The sequence below is a fragment of the Pogoniulus pusillus genome, chromosome 2, assembly GCF_015220805.1.
Source record: "Pogoniulus pusillus isolate bPogPus1 chromosome 2, bPogPus1.pri, whole genome shotgun sequence".
Taxonomy (NCBI): domain Eukaryota; kingdom Metazoa; phylum Chordata; class Aves; order Piciformes; family Lybiidae; genus Pogoniulus; species Pogoniulus pusillus.
In genome coordinates, this window is record NC_087265.1 from 40,080,946 (window position 1) to 40,101,176 (window position 20,231).

General features: G+C 40.1%; 1 protein-coding gene across 1 annotated transcript in view; it reads left to right on the forward strand.

Moving 5' to 3' along the window:
• PDE11A (phosphodiesterase 11A) overlaps positions 1-20,231 on the forward strand; it is a 151,465-nt gene that overhangs the window by 127,477 nt on the left and 3,757 nt on the right. Inside the window, exons 16-19 of the mRNA XM_064162095.1 lie at positions 451-528; positions 1,874-1,941; positions 4,918-4,988; positions 8,292-8,375. Of these exons, the coding sequence (XP_064018165.1) occupies positions 451-528; positions 1,874-1,941; positions 4,918-4,988; positions 8,292-8,375 (301 nt within the window). The remainder of the gene's footprint in view (positions 1-450; positions 529-1,873; positions 1,942-4,917; positions 4,989-8,291; positions 8,376-20,231) is intronic.

Genomic DNA, 20,231 nt, shown 5'->3' on the forward strand with positions numbered 1-20,231 from the left:
CCTGTGTCTCACCATTTTGTGTGCTGGAAATAACAAACTGCACCTCTCTGAGAAACCCCTCAGGAAACAGAAGTAAAAACCATTCTGCAAGGACAAGTAAAGAGAAGTGTGTATATATTTCAAGAGTATTTCTATTGTCTGTATGTCCACTGCTGTAGTTGAACAGTTCATGCTTCCATGGAAGAATGAACATTTTGGTACCATTTATTTCCTTATCTGCAGAGACCATAAATAGAATCTTGCTTTTACTGGGCAACTCTGACATTGATAACAGACATTTATAGAACACATTCGGAAATTAGTATGTTTCGCTTAAATGGACTGTCAGGGTAACGACTTTAACAGTAACACATGAGGTGTAATGATTTCCTATCACCCAGAGAACTGCTTCTACTGCAGCGCTGCCCTGGAAGTCACTTGTTTCCTTCTGGATCGTCTGTTTTGTTGCAGGAGAAGGACTGAGTTTTTTGAACTTGTCAGTAAAGGAGGTTATGACTGGAACAGAAAAAAACACCGAGAAGTATTTCGGTGAGCGCTACTGTTTCTTGCTTTCTGGTTAGTTCAAAGCGTAGCTGTATTTGTTTAAGGCATTTCCTACATCCTGGAGTGAAGACACAGAGTAACAAGAGAAGGAAGCTTGTTTTAAAAATACGATCTCTTAGATGAACTACAGCACTGGTATGATTTCTAAACACTACCAGACAGCAGGGATGTAATCAGTGTGACCTCAACATCTCCATTCCTTCCATTTCTGCCTTCACGCTCTGTCATGTCATCTTCCCTTTCTCCCAGTCTCGGCAGCTACTGCTCAGCCCTTCCGCTCTTTCTCCAGAACACATCAACATTCTGCCTCAGATCTTTCTCTATTTTCTCCTCCTCTCAGCTGTTTCCTTTCACTGGCCACACTTCTCTCTGCTCTTCCAGTCTGTACATCGGCATTTGCAGATACATGGTACTCTTCCAGCCCTCAAGAATGATTTGAGCTTGCATCCTACTGAAAACCTCAGACATCGTGGGTGGTTTGACTACACCAGGCTTCTGAGACAATAAAATGTGTGCATTTGCATATGCATGCCTGGTTATGTCTGAAATTTCATTAAAATTCTGTTTCCTTTTGGTCTTTTAACCCAAATATTGGCCATTTTCTATTTTCCATATCATTTCACCCATTCCTAATTTTAGATTCGGGCAATATATTCAATGCTTCATTTTCAGTGTCCTTGTTCTTCATTTAAACTTTCTTAGATTTCTGTCTGCACCACGGTGCTGTACATAAACGCTTTCCACAGCTGAATTGCTTTTTCCTCCTAATGCATATAAAACATGGTTGTAGCTGGGTATTAAACTACACTGGAACAGTATAGCTCATAGTAAATCTTAAATTTTTATTGTAGATGAGCAGTAGAAACTGCTTAACCAGTGTCTGGGATGCCTCCTGTGATTACAGGTTCTCTTGCTACAGCAGCCACTTACAAATAGGCATATAAATTAATCCAGTTTGCAGATGTTATTGTGTTAGAATATCCTTACTAATATTGTGAAGCACAAGCTTTCTAGTAGATTATAATTATCCACGTAAGTACTCTTAGAAGTACTGCAAAATTAGCAGTTACTCCTTTGCAATATCATTTCTTTCCTAGTGTGCAATGCACAATACCAAAATCCATCTGATAACCTGCTTCCTAGGCACAATTGTGATGTAAAAGCCATGCTGATGGCTGAGATTTCAAACGTGTCATTCCTTTGAGGAGGAAAAGAAGGTGCCAGGGCTGCCATTTTATATATGTATTATTTATTTATGCATCCAGAGCAGAGTTGTTTAGAAATCCAACAAAGGTTGCTTCAGCTTGTATTGTTCATTTCTGTTTTTCAGATCAATGCTAATGACAGCCTGTGACCTTGGAGCTGTGACCAAACCGTGGGAGATTTCAAGACAGGCAAGTCATGATTAATAGCGAGGCTGGAAGGAGGCGGGACTGGCAGGACAATATTCCCAGGGCCCTGGCTTACAAGGGACCAAAACTGGAATCAATTTACAGCAGTACCGATGCCATAAAAAAAATAGCAGGGGGGTTCCTGCATGAAATGGTTTATTGCATAATCCTTCCATGTACACAAGCTGGTGAGCAGCATGTATGTACCTGAAGAGATCTGGCTTTACAACCTCTCCTCTTACTAACCTTTTAAATCCATATTCAGAAATGGAAGGATTAAACAAAAAATGTGTTGGCCACATGTAGAGGCACATACTTGTTTTGTCCCAGGGTTTTTGTTGGCAGCAGCAGGATCTTCCCTAAATCAAAAATACCAGCAAGTGATCTGCAAACTTTGATCAACATATGATTCAGTGCATGTGTTCATTTTCTCAACATGGATGAAAAATACCTGCAAGTGTAGTATACAGCCTCTTTTTTAGCATCCCTTACATAGAAACAAAGAAATAAAATTCAGGCTTCTGCTGTTTGAATAATTTCTCTAGAAATAAGTACAAAACTTGTGTCCAGCATTGGCAAACAATTGGCAGTGTCAGGAAGCAATCCCTCCTAAACATGTTTAGGACATGTCCTTTGTCCTTTAGCACGTGTTTTCCCTTCTTCTGTGCATCCTTCCTTACTCAGGATCCATCCTTAACATTTCCTGTATCCATGTGACCATCGTCTAAGCTTTTAGGGAGGTCCAGAACAAGTCAGTAAAAGGCAGGCTGTATAGAACTTTGGAGGAATATACAACACCAAGATGCAAATGGGAAGTGCACCAGCACAGCTGAGTGTGGCTAAGCAACTGGAGAGAGTTTAATTGTCTTAACAGTTGTGATAGTTACAAACATGCAATGAAAAGAAGAAGCTAGATCAGCAAAGTAGTGAGGCAGGAGTGAATATATTCCTTGCACAAGGAAGTAACAGAAGATGAAAAGGGACCTATGAAAGTTACATGCACTTTAACTCAGTAAAAACATTATTTATGTGGTGAAGACTTCAGCTCAGCTTCCAAATGAGTCTTTATTTGCTTTTACAAGCAAGACTATCACAATAGTCATAGGCTCTACTTGGTCACCTTGCACAGAGATCAGGGACATTGTTCATACCTTGCAGTGGGAAAATGAGTCACGAGATTTTTCATTGCCACCTAATCACAGCTACAGTAGCCACAGCTCCTTATTTTTTCTCTTTAACCCAGTTAGCTTCTCTGTTTTCTCTGGCAGCCAAAATGTCAGGTAAGATCTGTTTTCCATAGCACAACCTCTGTGCTATGGCGCAGAATTAATGCTGAAGTCTCTAGGAAACTGGTGTTTCTTCTTTATGCTTTTTTGAGGTCTGTGGGTGAAAATTCCCCTTCAGCCTAGTGTACAGGTTTACTTTACATTGAGAAAGCCAGTCTGGGATTGAATGAAATACTACCTGCTTGAGCAGAGAGGCTAACTCCACAGAGGGAAAACAGGAAATAGTTGGACCTCAACTCTGATGAAAGTGAAAAAAAAAAAACAAATGTGAAAAGTAAGGGAGGAAGAGATTAAACTATATGAATCAAAGAGAATAAAGGCTAAAGTAAGAAGGCAAAATTCGTGAAGGAAAGATAGAAACAAACAAAAGAAGAAGGAAAGGGACACAAGGAGAACAGGACCAGAATAGGAGTGAGAGACAGTGGTAAGACTACATCTTGGTTATTTTTGTAGAATGCACTTGACAAACTCTTAATTGCTGCTAAGTTGTTAAATTATTCCTCTGTACTGGAGTATTGATCCAGAATTTTATTAGTGCACTGGGATTACACACATTATAAAGTTCCAAACTGTGTGGTAGCCTGGTCTAAGATTTAAGAGTACTTTATAACATCACTTCACCTACTTCCAGTTTATTTTGGCAGTCCTTATTTTAACTGTAACAAGCTTAGGATTTGTAAGTGTTAGCTGCCATATAGCTGCTGAAGCAAGAAAATCTGACGTTGTTTTCAAGTGCAGCTTCTCTCTTTAGCTCACCCTCTTGTACATTAGTGTTATGAAAACATTTCTGATCTTGAAAACACTTGAAAACAATAAGCAATTACGACAGGAGCTTTAGGACCTGCATACTATCTTCAACAGTTTCCCAATTTTTCACATCTCACATGTCATGGTTCCCTACCTTCAAAGACCCCCACACAAGAAGATTACAGAACATAAAGCTACTAAATCTGGATTTCTCACTGATTGAGCTCCTAAAATTTCTGTTGTTTTTAAATCTTGTGTTCTTCTGAGAAACACAACCCTCGCCTGTGAATAGATCATTTCTACACACTAAGTCAGAAAGACCTATTTCAACTTCTGTCCCGACAGTTGTTGGTTTTGATTCAATAGAATAATAACAATCCAAGTTCATATTTAGATATTCAGATCCTATAATGATGATAGCCATGGGAAAAAGGGGGGGGGGGGGGGGGGGGGGGGGGGAAAGTAGAGCATAATGGGCAAAAAACCTTCATGATTTCACATAAAATTAAGACAACAGAGGTTATTGGTTAATTAAGTTTCTTTGATAAGTGAAGTTGTTTACAGCCTGTAAATACCCAGAGGGCTCTTGCACATTTTACAGACCATTTTTAGAGACATAATTACAGATGCCAAGAAGCTGTAATTTTCTGTTCTGTTCTCAGTACTTGGGTAAGTTGCATGTAACTGTTGAGTGCTATCTCTACATTGCAATGTAATTCCTCCAGTCAATTCCCTATCAAAGAGGGCTAAGTGTGCCTGTGAGTGGTTGTGGCTGTATGCCCAGTCCTGAAAACTATTATGAACATGTGCTTGACATGGGTTGTGTCAGTAGGCTATTCACCTCCTTACCATTAAGCACCAGGTGAAGTCATGGTCTGACTAAGAACTCATTGTCTTAAATATTATGTACAAATAACTCCCATCTTTATCATGATTTTTTTTTCAGGCAGCTGAGCTGGTAACTAGTGAGTTCTTTGAACAAGGAGACAGAGAAAGATCTGAACTCAAACTCACCCCTTCTGTAAGTTTTTATCACTTCTGAAATAATTGTTACCTTGGATAGGATAAGAAAATATCATTGGGTTCATTCAAAGTAACTATATTTTGAATGTGAAGGAAAATCTCAGAATAAATACAAGCTCCTGCCAACAAGGACAAGCTTTTTAAGCCAGATATGTAAAAGCTCTTCAGTCAACTCAGCCACTTTTGCACTGAGACCTTTCCCCCATTTTCTGTACTATTCCCAAAGTTAAGCTGTCATTCTAAGTTAAAAGTAATGGTTTTAATACACAGGATGCAACTAAAAAAGTTACCTATTGCTTAAGGAAATCAAAACTGACAGATCTGCTTTTAGCTGAAAACAGTCTGTGTTGTTTGGTATGGCAAATGCTGGAAAGCATTTCTATAGGTATACAACTAATTATACCAATGTGATGGTCTGGGTGCTACTCCCCCCACACACACTTGGGAAATCACCCAGACTAGACTCAGCTGGCTCTGGAAATTTGAATGAAGCTTATGTTTACAGCTTAGCAGAATATACAAGCAGATAATTACAGTATATACATTTATATACAGAAATATACAAGGTAAAAGGTAATACAGAAACACAACAGCCCTCCCAGAAACCTGAGTCCCCAGGAGGGGCTCCCAACTGCCCTTCCACCTTCTTCTACCCCTCTCAACCTTACCCCAGTCCCAAGGAAGAATGGAGGTTTGGCCAGAGGGTTAGGAAGCAAAGTGGATTAATCAGACAGACAGCAGAGAGGCTAGAGAGAGAAATGCAGCCCAGGCAATGCCCCAGTAAGAAGTTTGGATTCTTGTTCTTATACATCTCAGCAAGCCTATGAGTGAAGTAGACATCACCACTGTTTCCCTTTCACAGCCTGTAATCTAGTTCTTCCCACCAAAACATTCTAGCTAGCTTCAAACTAACACAACCACTGTGACTGAAATGATAAATTGGTATCAAGTGGAATGTAGGCAGATGGATGTAAAGTGTCATACAAGAGCTAAGAGAAAAAAGCTTTATAATGGTTTTCAGTGAATGATTTTAAGAGAAACCTTAACCAAATAAAATAGTTCAAAATGTTGACAAGCCATTATCTGGAATCTGGATGCAACAAGTTAAGGACAACAAAATCTTCTAATGAATATAACTCACAAGCCATTCAAAAATATGCTACGCTTCTGTAAGTCAAAAGACCATCTCGGTGTCTCAGACTTGTTCACACTTCAATAATACTCACACATGAGCCCTTGGTAATGTAATGAAGTCCATAAAGTTAAAAACTTTGTATTAAGAAATGCTCAGATTTTTTTAAAAAAAAGGCTTTTCACTTTGTATGCTGTCAGAGGTTGAGACATTAATGGTTTTCTTCCTATAGTAATTTTGTGCCTACAGCTTAGAAAAAAACAGTAGCTATAGTCCAGTGGAAGCCTGATCAGTCAGTCATGGTATTCATGACTCTGAATCACTGCAAGTACTCTTCCATATAATACAGATATAAGTCCCTTTCCTGCATTGTATATCAAATTTGTAATGTGTGTGTGTTTCTCATGCTAATGAGAAGTCATTTTATTTCAATACACATATTAACATTACTGTCTCCAAGTAGCAAAGAATTTCAGTGCAAGTGGCTTAGGTTCAGCAACTCTAAGAATTATTGTAAGGTATGTTGTTGTATCTACATTTTGAACATACTGTAGACTTGGTAGAAATGCAGAGAGAGACCGAAGCCAGAGCTTTCTACTGGACTCATATCTTCTGAAAATCTGCATTCAAACAGCCTAGGCAGCTGGGAAAGAAGAGTGTATTGCTGTAAACATCTTCAGTATTTCCTCCATTGGAGCAGTTCTCTCACCCTTCCTTTGAGCTCTGTAATCTGCACCAAGGAATACAGTCATCTGTGAGCCACATGTAAGATGCTTTGAAGCTGTACAGCTTGAAGGAAGATTTTCCTCTCAGTTTGGCCCTTCACAGATAAAAAATCCATTAAACTTGTGTATTTAATGTTTTTGTCTTGGGAGCATTCATCAGTTCTAACAGTTGATGGCTAAGGGACAGAATCATGTAGAGCTTTACCACATTAATGAGGAAATTTAAAATGAGATCAAATGCTGATGTATTTCACTACATATTGCTGCGACAAGCCACCTAGACAGGTATTGCTACTGGTTAGATAGAAGGGTTGTTAGTCAGCAAAGTAATGTGATATTCTTTTCTCTTACAGCTCAGGGAATTGTTTTTCTTGCATTGGGCTTATAACAATATGAAAATAACAGGATATTTCAAAATTATCTAAATAGGAAATACAGTATTTCCCAAAATCAAACCCAGGATTCCAACTCAAAATCATAGACTCCTTGAATCTTACCTCCTGGTTCTATCTAGATACACTGTGTGATACCTGTGTATGTCAGAAGGAACAGGCTATAACTAGAAGAATTCAACCAGACATTTAATGTTATGTGATATGTATAGCATGGAGTTTCTAGAAGGTACAGAAAGAAAATAAGTTGTCTCAGGAGATGTCAGCCTTGAGGAGATGGGGCAAGAAGAAGAACAAACAGAAAGATTTAAAGCTTGGCATATGCAGACGGTTTAAAAAAGGCATTGGGTAAATGGTGTGGATGGGTCACCAGAAGGAGGATTAAAGCCCTATGGATGGAAAGCTGATAGACCCAAGTAATCCCAAGGAGAGTATGGAGTAAACAACTCATGCTCAAATTCTGCAGAACTCAGTTTCTTCCATCTCCTTTCAGACAACAGTTAAGCCTCTTAAGCATCCGTTAAACCTCTAGAATCTCCTCCGGGGCAGTGCAGTGAGCAGTGAATGAGGCTGCTTCCAGGTGATCAAATAGATACCTGCTCCCCAGATGTTGATTCCCCACCCTTTAGGTTCACACACATCCCTGGTTCTTCTGCAGAAAGGGTCTGTAACTGGGAGGCAGTCAGCCCAGATCCAGTGCTGCTCATTTTGCTGAACTGGAAAACCCAGAGAAAAGGCAAATGGCTGATCAAAGATACCTACTTTGCAAATCTACAGGAGGTTTCCTATCAGTTCAACTCCAGCTGTGGAGCATTTATTTTACATCACAGGATTCTAAAATCCAGCCTACAAATTTCAAAACCAAACTCAAAATAAGCAGTTTATTTTTCATGCCAGAAAAAGCAGTGGGAAGACTGCTGCAAAGGTTGATTTTTGGTTTACAGAGTGTTCTGGTTGTGAGAACTTGATCATAGCTCCAAAGTGCTGGATGATGTGTCTGTAAAACACTCCAGTGTAATAAAGCTTGACAGTTTGTTCCCTTCTCGATTCAGGCCATTTTTGATCGGAACAGGAAAGATGAACTACCCAGGTTGCAGCTCGAGTGGATTGATAGCATCTGCATGCCACTGTATGAGGTAATTTTTACTTACTGCTTCTGTAGTGTCCAGAGAAGATTGTTCTTGCATCTCTAGGGAAAAAGAGTGCAGCCTTGAAGGCTATTTGAATTCTTCTATTTCTTTGACTTTCCCAAGCATCTGAATCCTATGCAGAAATCTTCAGATTCCCTCAAGGTGATAATATCTGTAGAGGGAATTCCTCTCTACGTTATAAAAGCTGACAGGGCAGCTATTTTATTATATTTGAGACAAACTGTCATCGTGGCAAGGTGGAGAGTGCTCTCCAGAGATGTACCCAAGAGACAGCCTCAATAGGTGCTGCTGTCAAACCTGTCTAAATGTGTATGACTCAAAGGGGAGCTCACTTCTGGCTCCTTTCCAAAGTGTTAAGGGACACTCTAGGCCAAGCCTTTAAGGTCAGTGACACATGATTTGTGCTTTAACCTGTGTGCCATTTAACTTGGAGTTTACTCTTCTAATCGTGCTTCTACACAGACTGCCTGTGTGCTTTATGCAAGCTCTCAGGTACTATTTTATTAAGGCTATAGGTGATCAGAGTAATGCTTCTCTCTTTTGAATTAAGTCAGCTTCAGAATTTCTGTAACACAAGCTTCACCAATTTGTTTTGTCTCTTATCTGTATAGAAAGTAGAGATACATAAGCAGCATAACAAATGGAAAATAACACTGTAGAACTTGAACCATCAAAGAACTGCATCAGCCAGTCTTCCCCTGACTCACTGAAGCTATACTGACAGCCTTACGGCACTACACACTGCCAGTTTGGCTACTGGTATCAGAGACAACGTAAAGATGTTCTCAATAGGTGTTTTGGGTGAACTGCAACAAGTTCTCCCTGTTACCACTGCACACTAAACTGCCTCCCATCTCCAAGCAATGAATGTGTCAGCAGTGACACAAAGTCAAGAGTTCTCCTCAGACAAACTTGTGTCTGAATGTAGCTTCCCTATACACAAAGAAAAATGAATCAACAGTCACTTTTCATTTTATAGACCAAATATGTCAGCAGTGACATATGAGGTAAGAAGGATGATGTGCTTTCCCTGCCCATTTGTGGCAGCTGAGGCTGCCACTCTGACAATAATGAAGTGGCTGCACAGCTGCAAAGGCAGCTCCTGTTGTATGAAAGGGGTAGCATGTGTTTGAGTACGTGGTGAGGTGGGCTACTGCCTTGCCAGTAGATCCTGCCCCTTTCTCTGGACAGTCCTTGTCATGATGAAATAAACTAAAGCTATAGCCTTCAAACAATTAAGGCAAAGCAAGCACAGAAGAAGAATAAACCCTTGTGTATTATAAAACATGAAGATAATTTTTGACAATATAGGGAAGTGGGATAAAATTCAGGCAAAAACTCTTTGCAAATAACATTCTTCTCAATATAACAGTTCATATTACACTAGAATTTGTATTGTACCAGAATTCATTATTTGTAATAGCATCTGTGATCCAAAAATACACAATAAAGCAGGAGAGCTGATAATCGGACCATCCTCGGCACGAGAAGACTACATCTGAGCACTGAAGCTCTGCTTAGTTAGCTCCATCTTAGCAGGAGACCTCTGGGGAATATATTCACATCTGATTTCCCTGCTTTCTGCTGTCTTTGCATCATGCTGTGCAGCTATTAGCCTGCTGCTCAACAACTTAAAAAAGAGACACCATCAAACCTGGAAGTCATTGCGGCTCCAGCCTTAGGGGTAAACAGAAAACTCGATGTCATAGTATCACACCGCAGGAGATTCTCTCTTTAATGTGGAGCCAAGTTTTAATTTTCATATCCAGCTTAATCAAACCTCAGTGCACATATCACATCAGCAGTGCATTCAGGCATTGTAAATCGTCTGTTTAGGGCTGGCTGAACACTACAACTATGGCCAAGTCTTAGATTTCTCTCTCTTTTTTTTTTTTTTTTTCCCTTCACAAATACATTCTTTAGAATGCTACCCATTGAAATATGTTGTAGGGACTGCATGTGGGGAGAGAATGTGTTACATCATTACCAATGCAACATTAAGAGGCAGAGTGGCAGATGACAAATTAGTTAAATCTTAGCAGTACTTACAGAGCTCACTAGCATTGTGCTTATAAAAACCCTATGTTTGAAATCAACATTTGACACTCATTTTGATACCAAAATTACAATATTAAACCATGGAGAATGAAATAAAAGCTTTTTGCCTGTATTTTTTTTCACATGATAATGGACAGATCCTAGCATCCAGAGCCCTGAAGGGAACTCTGTGGAGAATGCATGTATCCATACCAATGCAGTTGCTACAGCAGGACCTAATGCTGTGCTCTGTGTTATTTGACACGCACACAGAGATGGGTCCAACAACCAGTGAATGCTGGCAACTTCCATTAAAGCCAAACAGGAGACCAGCAGAGCCCACTCAAATTTTCTTTGCTCTAAGTAGTTCTCAAAAGTAGGCTATTCTTGGCAGCTGCAGATGTCTATGCAATGCATAAGGAACTTCCAGTGCCACTGACAGTACCATGACAAGCCATACTTTAGGTGGTTCCACCACAGTCCAAGCATATGAGCTAGGCTACGTAACACAGTGCCCATGAGGAATGTTTCACACTTCAAGCAGTATATAAACTTTGCAGAGCAGTAAGAACAGTTATGTCCCTCCTAGTTTTATTTTTTTCCCCTCTGTTCTGAAATATTCTTTGGGACTTGATCAGTCTTGGGATAGATTTAGCTCTACATCCTTCTTACACATCTGGTCTGCTCTTTGCATTTCCTTAAGGTAGCTCATAGGCTGGATGTTAGGAGGAAGTTCTCCCCAGAGAGAGTGATTTGCCATTGGAATGGGCTGCCCAGGGAGGTGGTGGAGTTGCTGTCCCTGAAGGTGTTCAGGAAAAGCCTGGATGAGACACTTAGTGCCATGGTCTAGTTGACTGGATAGGGCTGGGTGCTAGGTTGGACTGGATGACTTTGGAAGCCTCTTCCAAGCTGGTTGATTCTATGATTCAAGACAACTCACTCTGAGGGGCAGTTCTTCTTGCAAGCAAAGGATAATGAGGTCTACTTTATTGGGGGATGTGCATTACATCCCCTGCTTAGCTGGCTAGGACCATTTCCTGAGTTTTTGCCCTTTCTGCCAGAAAGTTTAAAAGTGCCCAGCAAATCGTCAAGATCTGTGCACCTGCTTGACAGCCTCTCACAATGCTGATACAATCCATAAGAAAGAAGGTCAGAGATATACAAAACATGTTACATTACAAGTTGATGTGGAGCTTGAAACTGAACATAGATATATGATGATAGCTGGAGATACTTTACAAAATCATAAATTCTCAGGAATGACACAAAGCTAGATATAGTCAAGAGCCTAAATCCAAAACCTTTCTGTGTTTGCTCTCAGCACAGAGCAAGCCATGGCTCTGCTCCCTTCCTCCCTCCCACATCTGTTCAATGTGGGAATCAAGCCACCTCCAATTTCAAAATATCTCTGTAATCAAATCTATTTTATTCACTCTATGGATCAAAGGTTTGTGAAGATAAAAGCTTCCCATTTTTTTTTTTCATTGCTTTTTATTACACTTGGGACATTATAATTTTATTGAATTTACTTTTTTGTTACTGTGGTGATCACAGATCAGAGTATTTTTATGTGACAGTGGCATTTTTGCCTTAAGAAGCAGAAAAAAACACCCCACCCATTTACTCTGGAACTCTGATTTTAGGAGCTTTAGTTACGCTTTACTGCATCACATTTGCTCTTCCTTCAAAAATGCCAGCAAGAAGAGTGTTCATCAGTAGAAAGGAGAAACGAGCTTATTAGAATAATTTATATGGAAAAATGCATTATTTTTGTTAACTGTAGAGCATTTCAAATCGCCAATGTAGCTTCAGTAACCATTCCCAACCCCTCCTCCCCCCCCCCCCCCCCCTTTTTTTTTTGTTTTGTTAGAATATTCTCTAAAAGGAAAGCACATCCAACCAAACCAGAGTGCTATGGCTACACTGACAGTTGTGTTCACCACACAAAGTATTCTGTACCTACTCAGATGTATGTAGTTACGTAAAAGGAAATAGAATTTTGATCATCAAGACAAATTACCTCTCTGACCCTCCAGTAAAGAGATGCTAAGGGTTTCGACACTAACAGATTTCTCTCCTGGATTCTGTGGTTTCTGTGTACCCAAGACAAGATCAGTCACAGATTTTTCCCAACTCACGTTAGATTTCTCAATGGGGAGCAGCCAGTGAGGGAGAGCGAAGATCTGATTCTTTTTAATCATTATTTTTCTCACAAACAACATCAAAGCTTCAGCAAGTCACTGCAGACAAAAGATACTAAGGGAAGCCCAGCTCTGTTCATGGCATTGTTCGGCAGCGACAGTTACGCTATGAATAGCAGGGCCAAAGGCCGTGCACTCTGCTTCTGGGCAGATAAATACATAGTCAGGTAGTCAGTGAAAATGACAGCAGCTATTTAAATTTAAGGGAGATGTCTTTGTGCAAGATAAAGAAGCTCACAGCTTTTACATCTTATGCGTGTCTGAGATTGCCCTGCTCACCTCTACCTTGGTGCTCCATTGAACTGTTCCATTTTAGTGCTATTTTTAGTGTTATTCAAGCTTTTCTTCAGTATTGAGTGCTTTAAGCATATAATGGTATCTACAGAAGTGAATTTGCATTACGCCAGGCAGGATTCTGGGGCGAATGTGGGAAGAGTAGAAACATCTATGTGCAGCCTTGCAAGTACCTTAAATGTTTGAATAGAATGTGAAGGAACAGCTTTATTGCATTGTCTGATGTACTTAGAAAGAAATCTAACCATTCTGTCTTCAAGTCCAAAAGCTCTGATGTGGCTGTCTTCCTCTAGAAGATAACATCTAACCTTGTCATTACATCTATCATTAAAGTATGGTGATGTAGCTGAAAAAAACATCTGTTCTGCTTGCAAGCATACAATAATTGCACAGAGCACCATAAATGGTACCCTACAAAGCTCCACAGAGATCTCCACCAGTCACTGCTACCTATGGGCTCTAAGTTCTCTTATCCAAGAATTGACTTTGACACCTGAACTGCAAGTGCACGTGCACGTATTTTTTTTCCATTAGTATATATCTGAGGTGCAATCACAAGGCAGTAGATGGACTTTTTAACATTGCTTTGCAGAGAAGGAGGAAAACATATGCTTTAGGAATCATGCATACACTGCTATGTCCTGATGCTGTCCTTCCTCAGTTACTACCTCTATCCCTTCCTCTCATTCCTTGCATTATAATATTGCATAAGAGCATACTGTATAAGAAATTCAGGGTGTGGACCACTCCTCTAAAAGTCCTGCTTGTCCAGAGTGGGCTGTATTTCATGGCTTATCCTTACTCAGGCAAGACTCATGAGATGCAGCCAAAACAGTGACCTTTTCCTTCAGATGTTTCTGCCCTCTCTATAAAATCAGAACTGAAAAACCTTTCCAAACTACTTAACGAGGAAGAGTTTAGATGAAGAAACACTTTGGAAATGGCCTGCTGTACTCACCATTCACCCATACCTGAGATTGCTGGTACAGAAGGCAGAGCTCTGCAGTGGTATTTTAAGTTTTCAGCTCCTCAGGGGCAGGGATAGCACTAGGCTGTGAGCTGTTCTCTATGAGCAGTATATAGACATTCCCTGAAATATGTTCATAAGGCCATGAGAAGTGTTTTAACAAAAAGAAGGAATTGGGACTAAGCTATTTGGTAAAATGCTCTCGTGGAAAGCAATGTGATGAGCTCTGTATGATTCTCATTGAAATCAGCTTTTCCTTTGTAGCATGTTGAGGGAAGAGGAAGATAACTTTCAACAGATCCTAAAGTATACCATAAAGATAGACACTCTTGATAGGGCTTATTTCTGACATTTGATTTGGACACAGAGTGAGAGATAATGCACCTACGCTTCCTGGGACTGCCTGGCTGACAAGCCTAAGTAAGGCAGATAGGCTCAAGATGCAGTATGTGATATATCACAGAGTGGGGCTGCACAGACATTGGCAGATCAAATTAGTCTCACTTTGTGTTGAAATCCAGGGAGTAATATTATACAAGGAAGAGCAGGTGCAACATACTCTGCCGTGTTTGTGCAAAATGTACTTCAGAGAAAACTTAATCAGGCCAAATGCCAGTGCTGGGAGGAGCTGGTAGCTAAGGACTACATTAGAAATAAGAGTTTGTCCTGGAGAAGGGAGATTTTGGCACTGCACAAGGATCTTTCTGTAGCTGTGAAATAGGAGCTCAGCTAGTTTCAGCACTTTTGTTGGCTTAGTGCTTCTCTACTAAGGAGGAATCTAAACAGGGCCACACAGAACGAATTCTCGTGATCTTTCAGAAAACTCAGATACTCCAACCATAGTACAACATCTGGTAATGGAATAAGTATCAGCAAACTTTCTTATCTTAACCAAGAGTCCAGGGATTTTTCATCTACTTTTGTATAGAATCATAGAATCATAGAATCAACCAGGTTGGAAGAGACCTCCAAGATCATCCAGTCCAACCTAGCGCCCAGCCCTAACCAATCAACTAGACCATGGCACTAAGTGCCTCATCCAGGCTTTTCTTGAAGACCCCCAGGGACAGTGCCTCCACCACCTCCCTGGGCAGCCCATTCCAATGGCAAATCACTCTCTCTGTGAAGAACTTCTTCCTAATATCCAGCCTATACCTACCCTGGCACAACTTGAGACTGTGTCCCCTTGTTCTGTTGCTGGTTACCTGGGAGAAGAGGCCACCCCCCACCTGGCTACAATGCCCCTTCAGGTAGTTGTAGACAGTAATAAGATCACCCCTGAGCCTCCTCTTCTCCAGGCTAAACAGGCCCAGCTCCCTCAGCCTCTCCTCATAGGATTTGTGCTCCAGGCCCCTCACCAGCTTTGTTGCCCTTCTCTGGACATGTTCCAGCACCTCAACATCTTTCTTGAATTGAGGGGCCCAGAACTGGACACAGTACTCAAGGTGTGGCCTGACCAGTGCTGAGTACAGGGGAAGAATAACCTCCGTTTTCCTACTGGCCACACTGTTCCTGATGCAGGCAACAGTGAGAAAAGTTGAAGAGCTAAACAAGAAAGAAAAAAAAGAAGGAAAATAATAAAGAATGCTTTTATTTGCAATTCTCTTCTAAATCAGTCACTACTTCAACAGTGTAATACAAAAAGGCATAGTTTTGGAGGTTTCAGAGGAAGGATTGTTTTCTCTATCAGAACCAAAACCACCTTTTTGCAATGGCCACAAAGATCCTGATTCTCTTTTGTTGTTTCCTGAAAGTGAGGTGGAATTAATTTTGCTTTTGGAAATTAAGAGAACATGACTTCAGCTAGAATTCTTGCAATTTGGTGAGACTGATGAAACGTTGTATTACCATCAACAGTTTTAGGAATTTACATGTTTTCACAAATTGCTTAGAAGAAGAGACAGCAGAAACAAGTACTTTTTGCTTTCAAACAAGTGTAATTCCAGCTTACTTGTTAGATAGTCATCCTATGACAAAAAAAGTATCAACTCAAGGTTCAGGTCATCAACAAAGATATTTGGGGGAAGACAGAAAAAACAGTGAAGCTAAGTTTCACTAAAGGCTTTCAGCCTGGTCTGTGAGAAAAAGCAAGGAATTTATAACACTACGGTTCCTGTTGCTGTCTTATTTAGAATTACCTGCCCAATGTGTTGCAAAGGACACACAGTCATGTAGGGAAATGTATCTAAGATCTGAGGAAGTAAACTGAAAAGTTGGCAGATAAGGTAGAAGAGACAGCCAATAGAGAGAACTCAAATTGTACAGCAAATCTGAAACAAGATAAATGGATAATTTAACAGCCATTCAGTTTCAAGAAAGACAAAGCACAAACTACATTGCATCAGAAAAGGACTAGAAATGATGATGGATGAAACGCTCAAGTAAGTGTTTAACACAACAGAATCACAGTTGTCCGCAGAATTCCCAGCTGAGGGCAAATTCAAAGAACTAAATAAGGATATGAGACTTATATGGTCTGAAGAGTTTTTCAAAATCAATTTAATAGCAAGGCAGAAGACATTGATCAGCTGCTTGGTTAAAATGTTGAAAGGAAGAGATAGAAACATTCTGTCTCTTGCATGCTTTAGAAGTGGAATCAAAACCATAAACAGCAGAGCCAAATAAGAAGTTGTTTATGAAATATATAACTCTTCCTCTTCTGAGCAAACCCTTGGTTTCATGAAATTATTATGAACAGATTAATCATTTGCAACTATAGCAACACATCAGTTGAGCTACTTCAGTAGACACACAGTCCTTCACTATTACTCTTTCCCTTTGACAGCACAGAACCCTTGATATTGGTCAGAGCACATTTGGCCACCAGGAGGTCTGTACATATTTTCCTCCCTGAAGTATCTGGCACATTTTACCAATGAAGAATCTCACTTTATAATCATCCCCCTATGGTATGCTTACTAACAGAAGGGTGCAGCACTATATTGCTAGTGTACCATCCCCAGAAATAAGCACAACGCTAATTCATAGTGGAGAAGCTGAATGCTCATGTGTATATTAAATCCTTTTCCAGTCACAATTTGCATCCTTCCTCACTGATACCAATCTCTACAGGGAAGCTAAAACAAAAACCCAACTCCTGTTTTCTTCCAGGGAAGTTAGTGGTATATTTGTTTTATCCAATTACATTTTTAAGCATCAGAAAAAACAAACCTCACTGGCAGAAATGCAAAGTGATGCATTACATACTTGGTGACACTGACTCCTCTTCAGTAAGCCCTAGAAGGAATAAACAAAATCTCCTTCAACTTTGAGGAGATTGCAGTAACTACTTTTTCTTTTTTTATCATGAACCACCTAAATACAATTTGCCTTTTTTTCTTCCCTGGAACATAATCAACATTTCCCCGCATCAGTACGGTAAATAATTAATTCCTATGCACACAGAGTCAAAGGTTCATAGAAGTTAATCCCTGTATCTTCTTTGTATCACTTTATCTTCAGTATTTAGCCTACAGAAGGTAGAATTTTAGCAGTCTTTTTGGTTTTAATACGTGGTCATATAGACCAAAATACTTCTGGGTTTTCAAACCAACTTTCATCAAGCATTTGTATTATAAAGATCGAATCTGTGGATGGCTGCAGTACAAGTTCCCTTTTATCTGAACTAATCTGAAGTTCAAGCACTTTCAGATAGATAGTTCACCTTTGGCCTATCTATTCTCATGTGAAAGCCACTTCAGCAAAACTCAGGAGTCCAATTCAGCTTTGCTGTAGCTGGTCATGACTCTCTTGACTTCAGCAATGCTTCATGTGCTTACACCAGGTCTGAATTTATCCCTGTGGTTCCTCGGTCACTAGTCCTTCCCTTCAAACTCAGAAGCTGCCTACATAATAAAAATGATTCATTAGAACCCACTGGGTTCCAACGTCGAGTGAACACTGAGACCTATAACTTTTTGATATGTGCTCAGTCATAAAAATGAATTTATATGGTGTTATTCCATAAACTCACTTTACAAATATTAGACCCACAACCATACTTCCATGAGCTGTAATCTTGTCAAACCTTTGTAAATTAAGCAAGGTCAGAATTGGTCAATATTTGTATGGGAACCTCCCAAAGCAAAAAAGAAGAAAAGGAGGTCCTGCAGTGCTTGTAAGTTAGGACATACCGTGCTCCCCTTTAAAACAGTTTGGTATTAGTCTTAGAATACAACATAACGTTGCATTTGCTTTAGCAGTAGTTTAGACTCCAGCCACATCTGTGCTGCATATTGGCTGTTTCATCTAAGAGCCTTTCCCACAGATGAAGGTGATGTAGCAGACAAAGCACTCTCCTCCACCACTATTCTTCAGTCCAGGAGGTAGATCTACCAACAAATGTCTCCCTCTCCCAGGCACACACAATGTATTGCTGAAATGCCTTTAACCTTTTTCCTTACTGGAGGAGCTTCTGTGTAAGAGGATCTATACTTTGTGAAAGTATGCTGTGGGCAGAGCAGTATATAGTCACAAATGACACCTAAATAATTAAAGGTGGTAAGAAAATGTCAGTGCCATATAGTTACTTTCTGAGAAACAGCTTACTCACACCTCTGAGGTAATACACGGATGCATCAGGGAACTGTGAACCTATCTGGCTCTTCCTAATGCTGGAGCACACGGCCAACAGCACGACTGCTCTTCCAGCACACTTTATCCCTCTGCTATTAAGAACAGCTTTCACAGTAAAAGGGATAAAATGGGGAAGGTCACCAAACCTGCACCTGCATTGCAGTGGGAGGACTGCAAGTGGGCATGGAGATCCCAGGCGATGAGACAGCACTCCTTGAAGGCAGAGGTTCTTTCAACTCACCAGCATGATCACAGCCTGCCTGCTGCACCAAAGCAGGATGAGGGGAAAGGGTGTTTCTGTTTAGGTGGCAATATCCCTTGTCAGACGTCTGTTAAAGCCCAAGCCTCTTCCTACTACAGCTAATAATAAATGGGGTGTTTAAGAAGCTGAATATCAAATTACACAGATCACTAGCAAAGCTGGTCATAAGAGGCATGCATCAAAAATAGTGGCATGGAGGAGCAGTACATCAAGGGGTTCTCATGCAATAAAACAGAAAGTTAAAAGTGCAGCCAGGAGATAGAAAACCCTGACTAGGCTGCAGCCAAATAAACTTAAATAGCTTTGGAAATAAATTAGTGGTTTAATCCGGATCAGGAACAGGTGCTATGAATGTAATTCAGTAAATGGTCGAGAGCCTGCCAGAAGGAAGAGAAATGTGTTGCTTTTGAGATAATTTCCCAGAAGCTTCATAAAAGAAAATTGATTACTGGAGTTTAATAATTAAAACAGGGCCAGATATACAGTAATCAAATGAGCTTTTAATTACATCTCAAGGAGAAATAAAATGAAATTTGTGTACTTTGTATCAGAAAAATCCTACTGAAATGCTTTGGTAGCTGGAAAAAAAAATAAAATAAAAGCTAATTTTCATAGGAATTATAGTAGTTGGTTTAATTGAAAGACTAGATCAGAATGAAAGAGTCCCAGAATGAAAGGATATTAAATACAGATGCAGTAGTTTAAACATCAAATCAATGTTTGAATGTCTGAATAAAGACATTTTGTAGACTAAGTGCAAAATCTGCACTGGCAAGTATCCCTAATCGAAATGAATGTGCAACAAAATAAAGTTTCTTAAAATTACACTATATATTTTCTAAGTATTCCATAGAATTAATTGCTTGTGCTATGGTGGAAATTAGTATCAAAGACATGGTTTATTCTTAAATGTTCTTTATCATTTATTTCATCAAAGTTAATTTTATTAGTTAGCCATTCCTGCTATTTACTTGCTAACCTCTGCTGCAGCTGGGCTATTAGACACTGGTAATGCAAACAGGTATATATTCCTACGAAGTGCATGGATTTACCTTTGGATTTAAATGGTATTTACAGCTCATAAGATACAGTAATGATTACAGTAGAACTGTGTGGGTGCATCTCGAATCCATTCCTTATCTACTTGAGCCACTAGTCTGCGCTGTAGTCAATGCAAAGCTATTTTATCTAAGCAGCTCAAGCTCTCCTGGCACTGTAGTGAAAGGGCTGTCTTCTACCATAAGAGCTTGGCGTATGCCTAGACCTGGAGTGACAGTGGCAGCAGTAGGTCCTGCCCAGACCTCTGTATTTGCTGCCTGACACCAGTCTGAAAACATCACGGTCTTGTGACCGGTCTTGGAAACAAACCAAACAGTGCAGACTGGACACAGACATAGCTGCAAGCTGCACAGCACACTGAGTCCACTGTCCAAATGATTTCCTCTGCATTGCCTGTAGCAGGCATGGGTTGCTGGTATAGCATTTATAGTAGGAACAGCCTGTGC